The sequence below is a fragment of the Mus musculus genome, chromosome 14, assembly GCF_000001635.26.
Source record: "Mus musculus strain C57BL/6J chromosome 14, GRCm38.p6 C57BL/6J".
In the NCBI taxonomy this organism is placed as follows: Eukaryota; Metazoa; Chordata; class Mammalia; order Rodentia; family Muridae; genus Mus; species Mus musculus.
In genome coordinates, this window is record NC_000080.6 from 31112177 (window position 1) to 31129870 (window position 17694).

Here is a 17694-nt window from a genome sequence, read left to right on the forward strand (position 1 = left end):
GGAATTATAGGTTGTTTAGGACCTGAGTCTTAGCCTTCTTGTTGTCTGAAACCAGCTTTGCTTACAAGCATTGAAGCTCATTTGAACACATGTGACTGGGATAATAAATGCCAAAGTACAGTTTAATGAAGACAAGTGTTGTGTCTTTCAGTTCTTAATAATTTAATCTTCAACCACAGCCTATGACGGCTGCGTTCAGATGGGCTTTTGTAATTGAAAGCAAAGCCTCCTAACATTTGTTCAACCTCTCACCTACTTACCCTTAAAAGCTGGTCCTGGCGGTGTGTTGAAAGGGCAGTTTGGCAGCAATGGATTTCATCGTGTTTTAAGATGATGCTATCTACTTAAAGTCGTTTTTACCTCAAACTCTTAAAAAACTGAAATGCATCCTATTTCATGTATAGAAATCCTTTTTCATGTTTTGTGTAGTTGTAAGTTTTTGTAGCCAGTTTAGATGTGACTAGGGAGGCAAGGTGAGTCAGTCTAGGGTTCTCTGTGTGCCATAGCTTTAGAAGACTAAACTTGTGCAAACAAATGTTTCAAATACCTCCTCAAAGAAAGTAAGACTGAACTTTCTTCAAAGAGTATTTTGGTGCTATGCCTTTGCCCTTCCTAGGTGAGAAACTGCCTAAAAGTGACCGTACTCCAGAGGGGGCTTTACATTATTTATTCAGACTTGTGCAGATTCCGAGTCATATTTTGTTTTTATGTTTTTGATAGGTGAGTCCTCACTGAAATTATTCTTATTACCACCCGTTTTCCAAAAATACTTGTTTGCCATAACATTTCCCTAGCCAGATTTTATATGATGGTATGCTTGGAAAACAAAGGGACAAAAGCCTCTGTCCATAGGAATTCTGTGCCTCGTTAATGCTCCTATCAGTTGAAGGGTTACATGACACAGTGTGAGCCTGCAGACAGAGGTGACAACGGGCATTTTCTCTTGTAGTAGCAGAGCTGCTCTTCCTTCGGGCCTGCTGCATGTAGGTTTCTGAATTATCTGGACTTTAGTTGGCTTGAGAAAATTTAGATTCCTCCTTAACATATTTTGAAATCTAAAGATGAAATATTATTTGTTGTGATAGCTGTTAGTTGTTCTCCAGCTCAAACCTTAACATAATCCATTCTTAACAGCAGTGGTGGAGATAGAAGGGAGGAGTATATGAAGAAGTCTTGAAACTTTTTTGCTCCCAAACTGGAGAACCATGCCTTGTGATCAGGACTGTGCACCTCATTTTCCCCCCATTCTGATTTCCCTTCATGTGCACCCACGATAGGGATGTGACTGTGGGCAGAGTGGCGTAATGGGGTATGTACTGATCACTTGGAGTTGCAGGTGGCAGAACTGGTCACTGGTTGAACAGTTTGCAATAGTCCTGTCCTTGAGGAAACTGTTACTAGAACTCTTTTATTAAATGAAAACATTATGTTTAGCTTATTGAAAATAATTATAAGCAATAATTTACTAAATACTAATTCATCCAAAAGTGTTGGATTTCATATTTGTAACTTTATTTTGTTCATTACTGCAACAAAATAATTGCACTAATTGCTGTTATATCATGCAGTACTAAGGGTGCTTATTCATTGGTAGTGCATGGAGGGGGTTGTTATTACTTAGCTCATGTTGCATGTTAATGATGCATGTCTGAAATTTGTTGTGTCCTTCAAGGCATGATGGGTGGCTATCCGCCAGGCCTTCCACCTTTGCAGGGCCCAGTTGATGGCCTTGTTAGCATGGGCAGCATGCAGCCACTTCACCCTGGGGGGCCTCCACCTCACCATCTTCCGCCAGGTGTGCCTGGCCTCCCAGGCATCCCACCACCGGGTAAGAACTTCATCCTCATTCACTCATTAATCTCATTTTTTTTTAAAAATTCTTTTTCCTGTCTCAGCCAGTTCTTCCAGGAGGCACGTTCTACCCATGAGGCCAGGCTTTCCTCACACAGAATCCCAGAGCTGTCAGTAGTAGGGACTGTCCTATGTGTTAATCAGGTGACCTACCACCAGCAGCAGAGGATGTACTGCAGAGACCAGATCCTTAGATCAAGGAGCTGGAGGCATGGTCCATTATCAGATAGGACGTTTGAAAAGCCTTAAGGGCCACAGCCTCTTATCAGAGAATTGCCAGTTCAGAGTCATATGTAAAAGTACTTTTTACTCCCAGAGCATTTCTTTACCTAGTGAAATTCTTATCTCATAGGGTCTTCATTATAGAGTCCCTGTTCTAACGCTTCCTCCTCAGTAGCCCTTTTGAAGTAATCAGAACTGCATATGTGAAGCTCTCGAGCAATCCTTCACTTTGTAACACAGTGTAGGAAGGCAAGGAGCTTTATATTGAATTAGTCTTGAGTCCCCTAACAAGCATAACATGACCTTGTTAGCTATGGACATATTTGTATGTCAATAGAAGCCAAAAATTCTTCTATGTAAAAATATATAAATGGAACTCAGAATTTACTACATTATTTCACTTTATAATGAAAGTTAAAAGATGGGAAAATCACAAGTTTCCATAATTTTCATCATATGCAAAAGAACTTACTTTTGGCTATAATCTAGTTAGGGGGAAATGGACTTTTAAATGACTTGGAGCAGCAGTCAATCCATTACTGAAATGTCATCGAAGAGAGCCCAAACTCATGTGAAAACTCATGTGGGTGGAGCAGGGCAGGCTTACTTTCATTATGCTTGGACCCATTGCCCATAGAGTTCTACATGGGTTCAAATAATAGTGAACCCAATAGTGTGTAGGGAAAACAAATGTTAACTCCACCATACTTTTTTAAAAATTGTGACAGGATCAGGCAGGCTGGCTTGGAACTCAACATTCAACTGCCTCACCATCCCAAGTCAGGGATGACATGCATGCATTCCACTCCTGCAGTGCAGCCACACTCTGTGTTCCTTAGAGGACGGCCATAATTCCAACCATGCTTCTATTTTATTTTTCCAATGTTTCCAGAGGAAGAAATGTTGGTGGTATTTGTACTTCATTCAGGATGTGGTGACTTATGTAAAATGCTGTGGCACCAGAAGTCAATCAGAAAATAAGTTTTCTCATGTGGCAAATGAACTTGGTCCTAAATCTGTGCCCTCATACCTTGGCATAAGGTTTCTCTGTGTCAGTCCGTGAAACCTTGTTGGAGTTGACACTTTCTAAATGTATATAGCACTTGATAGGATTCCTGTTTAAGGCCAGTACACACCCCAATTTAGCAGCTGCGTTTTGATGGTTGTGGGGGCAACACTAGCCTCTCTTCTCTTGACTGTAGAATCTAAACTGCTTCGGAAGGAAGCACAGCACACCTGATAATAGTCAGGGAGACAGGAACAACTTGTTGTAAGCCCATGCACAGCTGATCTGGCTTTGAGCATCAAGGGGCTCATATGTTGTCTCAGCTCCTGTTTTCAGTGGCTTACCGAAGGCATGTTATTTGTAAACAGGAAGTGGGAGAGGTTGCTGATTTGTGCTGCCCTGCAAATCTGTGATACAGCCAGTTTTGGGAGCCTCCCAGTCGGTAGGATCTAAGGTCAATGAGTGACCTGCAGGGATCAGGGGCCATAGGTTATAATGTGTTGCTGAAACAGCAGCTTATCTACCTTGACTTCTTTGTTCAATTCTTAAATCACCAGGACATGGCTGTGATGACTGGGTTACAATTCCAAGTACTTGGCATATTCCTTTTTAAGCAGAAACTTGTTTCACTTTTTTTCCTTCTACCTCTCTAACAAATAAAAGATGCCTTGTATTTCCTGGAAGTGACACTTAAGAACTCTAAACCTTCAAAAGACCAATTTTCTGCCCATCCAAATGGGAGAGAGATGTATTTAGTAACCCAGGCCGGCCTCAGATTTACAGCAATATTCCTGTTTCAGCTTCGCAAGTGCTGGGATAACAGGTGTGAGCTAAAATACACAGCAAAACATGAGCATTTTTATACAAAGGAACAGAAGACTAGGAAGCTGGTTCCGCCTAGTCCCTCTATACAGAACAGGACTTATGCTTCAAGGAACAGCTTAAAATGATTTGCTGATGGTTTGTTAGTTTTAATAAACTGAGTCCCTTGGCTATTTTGTTTTATTACAATAGCAAACAGATAGCCCTGAGATGAAAATTGACTTAAAGACTAAATTTGGGCTATTCTGTTGTTATCAACTAGTGCCTGTGAGACAGCAGTTGCTCATGAACATTTACCCAAGGAAGTTTACTCAGTGATTACCAGAGAGAATAGGGCCACAAAGTCTTTCTCTATTCCTTCGTCATTTGGAATCTGAGGTAATGGCAACAAGGCTACACTGCCTCCACATCATCCACTGAAGTACCTTCTCTCTGCCAACATTAGTGCCTGAGGTAAAGCCAGCTGGTGACTGTAAAGACACATTAAGGTAGTGACTCCAGCCTCCACAGGGTTCAGTTAACTGCTCTTCCTCAGCCCTGTTTCCTGTCCCAGTGTAATAGTTACTACGCAGCCTGATCCCACAGGCTCCAACTACAGAAGACTATATGATAAGAAGAAAAGCACTTTGAAAACAGAAGTGTATTCTAACTATAGCTCACTCACTCAGGGTAACCCTAGAATTTTATGCAGGGTTTAAAACAGTCTACGCCTAGAATGTACCTCTAACAAAGTATACTACTACTGTGCTTTAAGTAACCAGAAACAAAAGAATATAAATTTCCTAATTAGATTCTTTTTAGGGTGCTTAAAGCTCCTATCCACACTCAAGGGCAAAGGTACATAGGTTGGCATTTAAAATGGCACCAGCTCTTATCAGTTTTTCAGTCAACAAAACCCAGAGACTCTAATTGTGCCATTGCATTCTGAATTATAGGTGTGATGAATCAAGGAGTAGCCCCCATGGTAGGGACTCCAGCACCAGGTGGAAGTCCGTATGGACAACAGGTAAGCCTCCTAGTTTAATTTTCCTTGGACTTGAGATTTTTTTTTAGCCATCTACCTCCTCAGAGCATGTGCCCATTATCTTTTTGACATAATCATCTGATCCCATGCTCTTTCAGGTAGGAGTTTTGGGACCTCCAGGGCAGCAGGCACCACCTCCATATCCTGGTCCTCATCCAGCTGGCCCCCCTGTCATACAGCAGCCAACAACGCCCATGTTTGTGGCTCCCCCACCAAAGACCCAAAGGCTTCTCCACTCAGAGGCCTACCTGAAATACATTGAAGGACTCAGTGCTGAATCCAACAGCATTAGCAAGTGGGACCAAACTTTGGCAGGTAAGGAGAGTACTGTTGAAATACACATTTCCTCCCAGTCCTCACTACTTCAAGCTCTTATACAACATCCTTGTAAAGGGAAATAAATTATGTATTTCACAGAATAAAACTGGGTTCTTTGCATATTGACCCAGTAAAAATAGGCTAAAAAAAAAAAAAACAAAGCTCAGTCATATCATACTACCATCTTCTCAAATACATTCTAATTTTCTTTTTCAATTTTTCTTTTTTTCAGATATTTAAGCATTAGAATACATGTCAGATTTTAAAAAGGGGGGAATGGAAAGCTTATTTCTTTAGTCTGCCAAGCTGTTCACTTAGTTGAATGGGATGTATCTACAGTATAGTAAGATGGTATTACCTATTTTCTCGAGAGAAAATTGAAAGATTCTGCTTTTTCATTTTAAAAAATAAATTTGTGTGTTTGTGTTAAAGCTCACATGTGCTTTGGTCACATGGAAGATAGAGGACAACTCTCAGAAGTCAGTTTTCACCTTCTACCTTATTGGTACAGGGTCTCTCTTATGTATGCTGCTGCAGTATTTACTATAGGATAACTGCCCCTTGAACTTGTGGGCATTTCTCATGTCTCAGACTCCCATCTTGCCTTAGAAGATATTAGGATTCCTGATACCCAGCACCACATCTGCCTTTTTGTCTGGAATAAGAGATGGTTATAGTCTGACTTGTACAACAAGTACTTCTATGCACTGAGCCATCTCCCTGATCCTTGGATTTTTGGTTTTTGTTGTTTGGCTTATGTTGAGAACTAGCTCTTAACATGTATCCTTGAATCAGTTGCCTTCCTCCCTCTCCCTTCTAAGAGCTGGGAGTACAGGTGCATGCATGTGCGTGTGTGATATATAAAATGTGCCACACGCATGCCTGGTGTCCACCGTCAGAGGGAAGAAAAAGACATCAGATCACTTGGAACTGTAGTTATGGACAGTTGTGAGTGTCCTGTGGATACTGGGAACTGAAGTCCAGCCCTCTACAAGAGCAACAAATGCTCTTAGCCACTGAGCCAGCCCCTTATTTCTAAACCCAGCTAGGAAATGTTATCTCTTTTAAGAATATTAAATATGATTTCCCTTTAGGCATCTTTTATAACACTGAAGAAATTGTTACTAGTAGGGGTGTCCTAAGTGGTCAGATATCAATGCCTAATAAACCTTGCTATGATTATAATTTATATCACATATTCGTAACATTAATAAATAGTTTTGTTTTAGTATAAATACATCAACCCTTAAAACTGGGGTCATTTTATCATCCTAAAATGTTAACGTCTGTTTATACTTAAATTTTTCAGCTCGAAGACGGGATGTCCATTTGTCCAAAGAACAGGAGAGCCGCCTACCTTCTCACTGGCTCAAAAGTAAAGGGGCACACACCACCATGGCAGATGCCCTCTGGCGCCTACGGGATTTAATGCTTCGAGACACTCTCAACATCCGACAGGCATACAACCTAGAAAATGTTTAATCACATCACTGTTTCTTCTGTGGAAGCAAAGAGTTGTGGAGCGGTAGCCATTTTAGTTACTGGGGTGGGAGGGAGGAACAAAGGATGATAATTTTTATTGCATTTTATTGTACATCACACAGCCATTTTTATATAAGGACACTTTTAATAAGCTATTTCAAATTTGGTTTTGTTACATTAAGTTGACTATCAAATACACAAAAGATTTTTTTTGCATATGTTTCCTTTGTTTAAAACCAGTTTCATAATTGGTTATATATAGTAATAGTTTTATCTTTACTTGTTAAAGGACTTAAATCATCAAAGGTTTTGGCTTGGCTTAGGGTTTTCGTTTTCTTTTTTATAAATATATATTATATATATATACACATATAAAAGAAAAAATGAAAAAAAAGTTTACAAATTTAAGTTGACAATGAAATGTGAAGTTGGTCCTAGTTTACATCTTAGAGGAATGTATATGTATGTTTTACATGCCTAAATATCTGCAGGTTTTCTTACAGGTAAAGCGAAGTGCTTTGAAAAGTTTAGATTATACATGTGTGACAGATGCGGCATATTTGCTCTATTAACACAGAGGCTTACTATAGAAATCTAAAGTCAATGCTGTACATCCATCCAGTTAGTGTAACTGAAGGGAAATGTAACTTTGTGCTGAGTTAGACATCTGTATTGTCAGTGATTCTTGTAGAATATGTGCTCAGATCTGAGTTATATTTAGTTTTGGAAGGTAAGTTGAAGAGTACTTTTGATCAGTTTATGATTCAGTTTATGATTTTAGTTTTTGCCTTCATGTTATACATTTATGATTTGAAACTGTACATCTGTTACCTTGAAAAACATTGAAGAAAGTACTGAAGTGTGCATGGAGGTGGTTTAAGCATAATACTTAACCCAAGAAAGAGTGTAAGTGGACACAAGCTGTGCCTGCACATAGCTGTGCAGGGTAGACTGCCTACATACACATGGCCGGGATTCTTTATTTCCTTGTTATCAATTATAGTGCTTTGTTTGTTTCAGGGTTGGAATTCTCAACCAGAAATAATACTTTCTAAAATATTTTAAAATTCAGCTTGTGCTTTGGATTATAGAAGGAAATTATACTTTAAGAAAATGTTCACAAAAAAAAAAAAAAAAAAAGGACTATTACAGATCCCAATACTTGGATTTGGTGACCTTGTCTTTCTTTCTTTTCTTGAGACATGGTCCTACTACCAACCCTGGCTGGACTGGAGCTCAGTGTATAGACCAGGCTAGTCTCAAACTCTGCCTCTTCCTCCCAAGTGCTGGGATTAAGGGCAGGTACCATAGTGCTCAGCAACCACAACCCTGTCTTTCCAACACGGCCCTAGCGTAAGCACTGAGGCAGTGTGCAGTGCTCAGGCAGCAGCAAACATTTCCCGGGGGTGGTTTTGAACCTGCTTGGGTGGTTGTGTGGTGCTGACGCTGCCACTGCCCTGTTGTTCATTGAGAATGATTGTTAAATGACACTCTTCCTTTAGAATATAACGGATCAGTACTCATGTTTAATTGCCATGCTTAATAAATCATGAGAACAAAAGAGTATAGAATGGAAAGCATTCCCTGGTAGCTACTTTAAATACAGGAGCCCTGTAACTTAATACCAGTAGTCAACCACTGGATCTCAGTTTTCATCAAGTATTTTAAATAAATAATCTTAAATTTTAAAATACGTACTGCAGAGTATGCCAGTATCTTATTGTTAAAACTGAATCAAATAAATCTTCGATTCCTGGTTATTTGGACCATTGACTCATCATGGACTATATAATGTAATAAGATTCTTTTCTCTTAAGGTATCCTTGAATTACACCAAAGAACCAGAAACTTAATTTTGGTTAAATTATTTATTTATTTCATGCATTAATTTTCTTTTTCTTTTTAAAGGTTTAGATGAGGCTCCTTAGGGAGTCTCTAAAACCGCTTCACTATCAGCAACCAGGAGTACTAGAAGCCAGAGCACTCTTCCTCCTGGCTCCTCCCCAGTGCTCTAGTGCTGTAGGAACCAAGAGCCAGCCCCAGGTTCCCCGAGGCAGTAAAAATCCAGCACAGGGGGCTGTGTCCCTAAGGCAAGCCCTGATTACCTTTAAAAAAAACCAAAAAAACAAACAAAAAAAAAAAACCTAATTAACTAAAGCATTTAAGGCACTATTTATTTTAGAATCATGCTTTTGAAGAGCATCAGTGATTACTTAGGGTGTAATATGTAAAGATCAGACATCTCCAAAAACAGAAAAAGTACAAGTAAACAACACACTTTCTCATGACTTTTAAGAACTGTAGTAATGTGGCTTAGGAAATATAATGGCCTAATTGTTTTCAAAATGTAAGTTCCTGTGAAGAATTTTGTTTATATTGGGTTGGGGACCTATAGGTTTAAAATAGAATGTCAGTCAGCTGACTTAAAAAACATTGGTTTTACTAAGTCTGCCTTCCCCTTCTAAGGAAGAACTGAGTGGGTAAGGGACAGGTGTGTAAAATCTCCAAATGGATGTTACAGCTTTCAGCTTGAACGTTTGTTTCCAGACCTGATTAAAATTTGGTTTATTCTAATTTCTGTACTATATCATCTGAGGTTTTAAGTGGTAACTGGTTCTATACCATGTATGTATCATATGTTTGTTCATCAAAGCTTTTTAATCCAAATAAAAACAACAGTTTGCAAAGTGATTTGGATCAGCCAGGTTTGGTGGTTCTGTTTAAAGTGTGTCAAATGTTTGGAGCAGACTGAAGACAATTCCTACAAGCCCTGATTTCATCACGCTGAGGCTGCTAGTTTATGTAAGAATACACTTCTGGTCAAGGTGAGCTCCAACATGGAGACCCCATGCAGCCTGACATCCCCAGGACTCTCAGGATGAGCAGCATGAGCAGGAACAAAACAAGGGTTTCAAAAAGGAAGGACACATTACTGCGGGTAGGAAGGGAGTGTCTAGAAGCAGAAACTGTGACCATAAGACAAGTGGTCCAGGTAAACCTTTAGTTTTACAAGTTCTTAAAATGTGTCATAATTTCAGTAGAAAATGATGGTAAAATCAGCAAGCTGTTTTCTTCTAACACCACTTTGCAAAGCCCTGTGAATTCTGTCCTGAGACTGCAGGGAGGGATACACGGCCACCTATGCCCATGAGTGAAGGGTTTCTGATACCTAACATTCCACCCAAGCCCTACACAAACAAATACTGGTAATGGTTTTGTGCCTTTTTAATTTGAAAGTATGTATGCTGGGTCAGCTGGCTGAAAGCTTAATACTGAATAAATTAACGGGCTATTACATTCCCCTTCAATGGGACGTTATGTATTCATGTCTTGGTGGTGGTTCATAAATGTGGCAAGGTGTTTTGATGTTCCTTTACAAGGAGAAAAATTACTTTGGAAAACTCTATGGTCCAAGAATACACTTTTCTTTAGAGAAAACTCATTATGAAAAATTCAGACATTAAAAGAAAAACTAATGTGATTAAGAAAACAATAGGAATTTAAGTTGTCCAAGACAGAACGGCATGAGAAAACTATTGTTGTTCATTGCTTACTATATGCCTAAAGTAGGTGCTGTCCCCAGCAGTTCATATGATAGTCTTTTTCCCAGTATCACAATGGAGGTAAGTTACAGTAAATGCTAAGTTTTTATCTTTCTGGCCTAGTAGCTGACACTTCTAGTTCAGATACTTGGGGGGTGGTGGGGAAATAAGGCAGAAAGATTGCAGGTTCACAGCCAGCCTGGATAATTAGTAAGACCCTGTCATTAATAAAAAAAAAAATAAAAAAAGGAAAAAGGATGGAGATTCCTGTCTGGTATATGTAAAGCCTACGATTATTTTAGGGAGTTAAAAACTTATACCCTGAGGCTTGAGAGAAGGCTCCCAGGTTGAGTGCTTGCTGTTCTGGAAGATCCACATTTGATTGCCAGTACACACTGGGGGGCTTATGATTATTGACAACTCTAGCTCCACAGGTGGCCTCTGGGCACCTGCAGGCATGTGTACATACACACATATCATTTTACTTTTTTTTTTTTTTTTTTTTTTTTTTTTGGTTTTTCGAGACAGGGTTTCTCTGTGTAGCCCTGGCTGTCCTGGAACTCACTCTGTAGACCCGGCTGACCTGGAACTCAGAAATCCGCCTGCCTCTGCCTCCCAAGTGCTGGGATTAAAGTCGTGCACCACCACACCCAGCCAGCTAAAACTCTTTACGCTGAGTTGATCCTAACATTAGCAGCAGATAAACTCAAAATAGGGAAAAGTTGCTATAGAGAAAAAATTAAGAGACTGTCTATTTTTTCAAGACAGGGTCTCATCCTAGTCCATCCTAGCCTTGAGTTACTGATCCTCCTGCCTCCACCTCTACTGCACCCCACACCCATCTAGAAGTGTTGGTGACATGGGGTGACTAGCTTGATGTTACCCTGTCTGTGACCTTTAACCATCAGCTGCTTATTTTAAAACTTACTTTTTTTTCAAACTCACAGAGACCACCTGCCTCTGCCTCCCAAGTACTGGGATTACGCCGCGCCACCATGCCTGGCTAAAACTTACTTTTTCTTTAAAATGCAGGTCACTTTCTTGTTTGAAAGCATAGACATTCCTTTTTCTACTAGTGATCCAAACTCATACTGGGGTCCAACTGCCCAGTTGCCTTTAGTAGACCCTGCCTGATTTGACTGGACTGTATGTTAACTTTCTTGCTTGTGTGCAGACTGCACTAGCAGAGCAGTATGTAGTCACTAAGGAAACGACACACACACATACAGCAAAAACTTACAAATTGGAAAAGGACAGAAAGATGACCTGTGTAGTTACCCTAGTTAAGGTGATCTTGAAAAGGAGGTCTTTTACTGCCATGGTGTTGGAATTCTGTCAAAAAAAAAAAAAAAAAAAAAAACCAAGGCTGGGGCTAGAGAGATACTATTCTGCTCTTCCAAGAAAACCAAGCTTAATTCCCAATATTGACACGAGGTAGTTCACAACCTTCCCAGCTTCAGGGAACCCAGTGCTTCTGTCCTCCACATGCATCTGCTCTCTCACTCATGCTCAAATAGACACAGCCGCATGCATGCATACATATATACTTACATACGTACATACATACCTACGATTAATTTTTTTTTCTTTTAAAGGGCTTCACAAATAATCCAGACTGCACTGCAAAACATCCTGGTTGATTTTTGAATAGCTTATGAAATGTCTTGTGAGTGAGACACTGTGTGAGTTTTAGGAAGATAGTATCCAATAGTGACTTCAGATATAATCAAGTAGAGACTAGAACTATGAAAATTCTTTGTAAAGGCAATTTTTGGACTAATAAACAATTGCTAAAGGATTAGGATTCAGAAAAGAATGAATGTGTGTGGGTGTTTTGCCTGCATGTATATATGTACACCGTAGGAGTTCAGTGTCCACAAAGGCCAGAAGATGCTGTTGGAGATAGAAATGTTTGTCAGCTGTCGCGTGGGTCCTGGGAGTCCCTTGAAAGAGTATGATCTTAGTGGCGCTAAGGAAACAGAGGTAGGGATTTCCTTGAGTTTAAGGCCAGCCCAGTGGAGAGTAAGACTTATAAAAACACAAAATGGCTGAAATCAACACTGAAAATTCATATTTACTTTATTAGCTTATGAAGATTGGTTTCTGATGTATCTTCCAGCCTTCTCTGATACTGTCTTTCTGAAGCTTTTCTACGGTAGACATCATCTGTATCAAACAAAAGTGTTGCTTAGATTTTTAAGAAACAAGATTTTTTTTAAAATATTTTTATTTTATGTTATATGCATTGTTATTTTGACTGTGGGTAGGTGGGTGGGTGTGGAACCCCCTGGAGCTGGAGTTACAGACAGTTGTGAGCTGCCATGTGGGTGCTGGGAATTCAACCTGGATCCAGTGCACTTAACTGCTGAGCCATCTCACCAGCCCTGAAACTGAGGAATTTAAAAACAGAAACTGGGGATCAGTGGCAGAGTGCTTGTCTAGCATAAGGAAGGCCCCAAGTGCCACCTCCCACACCGAAACTAACAGTCAGAAAGGTTTATGTTGAGTCTGAGATAACAGGGTAAATAGCGATGTCTTCAAAGAGAGACTTGTGTCCCAGAATCCTGTCCTGGTATATCTTTCTGTTCTCAAAGATTTCCTTTGCCCAAGGCTCTCTGCTGCTCCCTTTCCTAAACCCAAAACCTGAGGAAGGAGCGAAGTAATGTTCCTTGTTCTCAGCAGCTGTTTTTCCAAACTACTCATTTTCTGCCCTCATGTATAAAAGAAAACATCTTCCTTTCTTTAAAAAAACAAATCCTCTTATTTCAGGGTTCATTTGATGGTCATCCTCTCAGGGATTTTACCACCGACTGCCAGCTCAGGTTTCTTGCCTGTGATGGTTTCTGTGCCTTTTTTGCCACCCATATTCTTAGGGGTGAAGGACCAACCCCTTGGCCTCCCTTATGTCTCCGGTTACAGTGTTCCGAGGGAAGAATGCTGCTCCGATGACAACTGCTTTTCCAGTCCTGGCTTTCCTGGCCTTGGAGTTTACTCCCTTCCTCTGGCCCTTTGGCTTTTCTCTTCCCTCTCTTGTGCCAAAACAGCTGAAGAAGTTACTTCACACTCTACTTACTACCTTAACTCCTTGGCCCCCCTCTAAGACTCCAACCAGAGATTGCTCCAACTGCCTCACTTCTCAATTCATGTTGCCTGAGGCAACTCTAACTGGCTCTGTTAACATGGCTGCAAGAGTTTCCTCAGCCCTGAATGACAACACTCCCTTCATAGAGAAAGGCCACTGTAAAGAACTCTAATTTTTATGGTTGATCCCACTGGGCACTGGGGCTTGTGAAGGTGGAGTCTCACAGTTCCCCACAGCCTCCCCCGACCCCTACCCCCCACTTTTTCTCAGCAGATTGAATCCAAGAATTCCTGCATGCTGAAACAAGTGCTGCACCAAGTGAGTGACAGCCCCAGCTCCAACCCCGCCTTTCTCATCAGCATTTGCATATCCTTCAGTCTCTCCTCCCTGGTCACAGTCACTTTTCCTTATCACTTGTGATGGTTTGTATGTGCTTGGCTCAGAGAGTGGCACTATTAGGATTTGTGGCCGTGTTGGAGTGGGTGTGTCACCGGAGATGTGGGCTTAAGACCCTCACCCTAGCTGCCTGGAAGTCAAGTCGTCTTCTAGCAGCCTTCAGATGTAGATGTAGAACTCTCAGCTCCCCTGCACCATGCCTGTCTGGATGCTGCCATGTTCTCACCTTGATGATAATGAACTGAACCTCTGAACCTGTATGTCAGCCCAATTAAATGTCCTTTATAAGACTTGCCTTGGTAATGATTGTTCTCAGCAGTAAAACCCTAAGACACCTGTCTTTAAGAATATCCTTCCAGCCGCACACTGGAGGCAGAGGCAGGCAGATTTCTGAATTTGAGACCAGCCTGGTCTACAAAGTGAGTTCCAGGACAGCCAGGGCTATACAGAGAAACCCTGTCTCGAAAAACTAAAAAAAAAAAAACAAACCTTCCTGGTGTTCCTTCTGACCACTCTAAGTCACCTTAAACATGCTGAAGTCTGATGCTTCCATTACAGGTTAGCTGAATGGCCTGTAAACCCAGATGTCTGGCCCAAACTGTCCTCCTGAACTTGGGATCTTTAACCCATTTCATCATGTCCTACCTTATACCCAGAATCACCCTGCCCATGGATTTAAAAATAAATAATTTTTAAAAAAGATTTTCTACTATTATATATATGAGTACACACACTAGAAGAGGGCATCAGATCCCATTACAGATGGTTGTGAGCCACCATGGGTTGCTGGGAATTGAACTCAGGACCTCTAGAAGAGCGGTTAGTGCTCCTAACTGCTGAGCCATCTCTCCAGCCCCCTGCCTGTGTTCTGTACCTTCAGTGGAAGTATCAGCCCTGCCCTTCTGTCCCCTGAGAAGTTCCCATGCCCATCTCAATTACCAGACTTATCAACACTACTCTAAGCTGTCTCAGGTCTACCCACTTCTTGGCATTCCTTCTGCCAGCCTGACTAGGCCATCAGCTCAAGTCTGGCCAACCACACAGTGCCTATGTCTCTATCAAAATAGGCTAGAGCTGGGTGTGGTGTCGCACGCCTTTAGTCCCAGCACTCGGGAGGCAGGCGGATTTCTGAGTTCGGCCAGACTGGTCTACAGAGTGAGTTCCAGGACAGCCAGGGCTATACAGAGAAACCCTGTCTCGAAAAACCAAACCAAACCAAATCAATAGGCTTGATTCTTCTTGTCCAGTACTTTTATGGCCCTGCACAGGGACCCTTCTATCCGTGCCACCTTTCACGCTGTGCATCAGCTGCAGTCCCTCGGAACAGCATACACATAAGCCTCCAGGTTTCCAGGTTCACCACTGCCATGAAGTGAGCTTCATCGATCTTCCCCGATTTACCTGGGTAACAGTCCTAAATGTCTATCTTTCCCCAAAGGCCTTCCCCATACCATCTGATCCAATGAAGTGGCCACCTAGGATTCTTAGACTACTCACAAACCCTTATGGCATGCTTAATGGTAGGGGAAGGGGTTAAAATGGAGTTTGGGATCATGTGAGGCAATTATTCTCCTACCAAACTACACCATGAGCTCTTCTGAAACTTGCCTTCTTCGCTAGATATTCTCATAGTTATTAAACATTAAGTGGAGGCCCATGCCTGTAAACCCAGAGGATGACTCTAAGTTTTGAAGATTCAAGGCCAGCATAGTCGGGCTCCGCGTCAAAGTATAGAAAGAGTAATCAGGGGCTGGAGAGATGGCTCAGTGGTTAGGAGCACTGACTGCTCTTCCAGAGGTCCTGAGTTCAATTCCCAGCAACCACATGGTGGTTCACAACCATCTGTAATGGGATCCAATGCTCTCTTCTGGTGTGTCTGAAGACAGCTACAGCGTACTCAAAATAAATCTTAGAAAGAAAGAAAGAAAGAAAGAAAGAAAGAAAGAAAGAAAGAAAGAAAGAAAGAAAGAAAGGAAGGAAGGAAGGAAGGAAGGAAGGAAGGAAGGAAGGAAGGAAGGAAGGAAGGAAGGAAGGAAGGAAGGAAGGAAGGAAGGAAGGAAGAAAGAAAGAAAGAAAGAAAGAAAGAAAGAAAGAAAGAAAGAAAGAAATGAATGGAGGTTTTGAAAGAACAACCTAAAATTCTCAAATGGTAAGTTACATGAGAGGCAGACAAAGGGCCCAAAGGTTGGGAGAAAGCCTGAAAGGAACTGGCAGTTCCAGAGGCCGTTCTCAGAAATGCCAGACATTCTTTTCACAGTTCTAGGTCAAAGACATAACCTAAGGAGAGCGAGTGACCAGTAGTAATTAGCTAGGACAGCCGGGATAACTTCCTCAGGAGTTTGGGCTAAAGCTCTCAAAGGGCAAGGGCCTTAACCTGAATTTCTGAGCTATATCTCTGAATTTCCCTCAGGACTGGTTCCTCTTCCACATGCGATTAATCCTGTTCCTTAGGCCCAAAGTCACCAGCAGGGCCAAGGACAGGCTACAAAGACCTGCACGGCCTGACTAGAGGCACGTGCCCTCTTCAAATGCCGGAAGAGGAGGAGGGCTGGATGCCAATGTGAACAAAATACAAGAGCCCTAAGGGCCTCCTGCCTCGCTGCACGAGAACTGTCAAAACACTGTTCCTAACGCCCAAAGTGAAAGGAACTCTGCAACTGAATGGATCGCATACCCACGGGAGAAACGGAGGCTGCTGCACCCTCACTTACAGAAGGTCTCCTGGCCCACGCGCACTTTAATCATGATCCACTCCATCGCACCTCCCAGGACAAAAAAGAAGGGCAGGAATCTGTAGATGCCGAATCGCTGCTTGCCGGGCACTCGCTGAAGAGCTCGCCTCACCTGGGCCCTGGAGAACATGACCGAGGCCTCCCAGTGGGGTAGGGACGGAACCAGGCAGACTGGTGTTCCCGGAGGCAGTACAAATAACCCTGCGGACCCCTGCGTGTCCGCGGAGTCCCGTGGACTGAGCACCAAGACTCGACTGCAGCGCCACAGCCCGGCCGCAAGAGTTAGGTCGCGGAAGTTAGGACAGACCCAAAGCCTGGTCGGCTCCGCCAATCAGAATGTGGCGGGACTCTCAGACTCTCCAATCAGAGTGCTGTTTGAGCGCGCGTGCTCTGTGAGGCTGAGTCGGTCTGAAGAAGCCTGCGCACGCGCCTAGATTCTGGAGACGGAGAACCTTCGGGGGGCGGGGTCTCCAACGTGGCGTGGCGGCCCCGCCCTCGACCTGCTCTCACTGCTGAGGCTCAGAGTTTACTGCCGCGCCCCCTACTCTGCCATCGCCATCTTTTTTTGTAATACCCTGACCGAGGTGTCGACCCTTTGTGAATGAAATCAGCTAAAATGCAGTTTCGTGACACTCCTTCCTTTTATTTCTGGATGTGACTGGTTTGACTTGGATTCTAATACAAACATAACTCGATATGCATTTTCGAAAGCTGAATTTTATCGTCGCAGCAAAAAGTACAACTGTCTATAACAAACATGCTAAAATAATATAAACCTATGATAAGTGGGAAATTACCGTTATTCTGGTAACTTGTAGTGTTTTTAAGCATCACAACCAATAGTTACAGAAGAGGATCAAGGTAAAGAGTGACTTCGCTGTCAAACCACAACCCTATCGGCACCCTTGTAAGATGAGCCTTTCTATGATGCTGTGAGAATTGACAATCTAAAAGAATTAAATGGCCTGGCAGTGGTGGCATATGTCTTTAATCCCAGCACTTGGAAGGCAGAGGCAGGCGTATCTCTTGAGTTCGAGGCCAGCCTGGTCTACAGAGTGAGTTCCAGGACAGCCAGGGCTACACAGAGAAACCCTGTATCAAAAAAAAAAAAAAAAAAAACAGAATTAAATGACAGATTGCAGCGAGGAGGCCTGGTGGGCCCATGCCAAGGTATGCCCCTGAGAAATTATGCTGTGCAACAAATCTGGTATGAAAGG

The 17694-nt window shown here is 42.1% G+C and overlaps 2 protein-coding genes across 9 annotated transcripts in view; one reads left to right on the top strand and one right to left on the bottom strand.

The window, feature by feature from the left end:
- The window catches only part of Pbrm1 (polybromo 1), a 102455-nt gene extending 93039 nt beyond the window's left edge, over positions 1-9416 (top strand). For 4 of the 6 annotated variants that reach the window (NM_001359856.1, NM_001359857.1, NM_001359854.1 and 1 more), the window contains 3 exons: positions 4837-4907; positions 5024-5240; positions 6553-9416. In NM_001359856.1, the coding sequence (NP_001346785.1) occupies positions 4837-4907; positions 5024-5240; positions 6553-6725 (461 nt within the window). In that variant the 3' untranslated portion in view covers positions 6726-9416. Of the gene's footprint in view, positions 1-1672; positions 1829-4836; positions 4908-5023; positions 5241-6552 lie in introns of all 6 variants that reach the window. The other 2 variants (NM_001081251.1, NM_001359855.1) reach the window with 1 other exon arrangement.
- Positions 1-16754, bottom strand: part of Smim4 (small integral membrane protein 4) — a 40804-nt gene extending 24050 nt beyond the window's left edge. The window contains exons 1-3 of one of the 3 annotated variants that reach the window (NM_001308466.1): positions 16457-16754; positions 12346-12433; positions 11546-11599 (exon numbers count right to left, since the gene is read on the bottom strand). In NM_001308466.1, the coding sequence (NP_001295395.1) occupies positions 11578-11599; positions 12346-12433; positions 16457-16607 (261 nt within the window). In that variant the 5' untranslated portion in view covers positions 16608-16754 and the 3' untranslated portion in view covers positions 11546-11577. Of the gene's footprint in view, positions 1-11545; positions 11600-12328; positions 12434-16456 lie in introns of those variants that run through there. The other 2 variants (NM_001308091.1, NM_001308464.1) reach the window with 2 other exon arrangements.
- Positions 16755-17694: the final 940 nt, after the last annotated feature.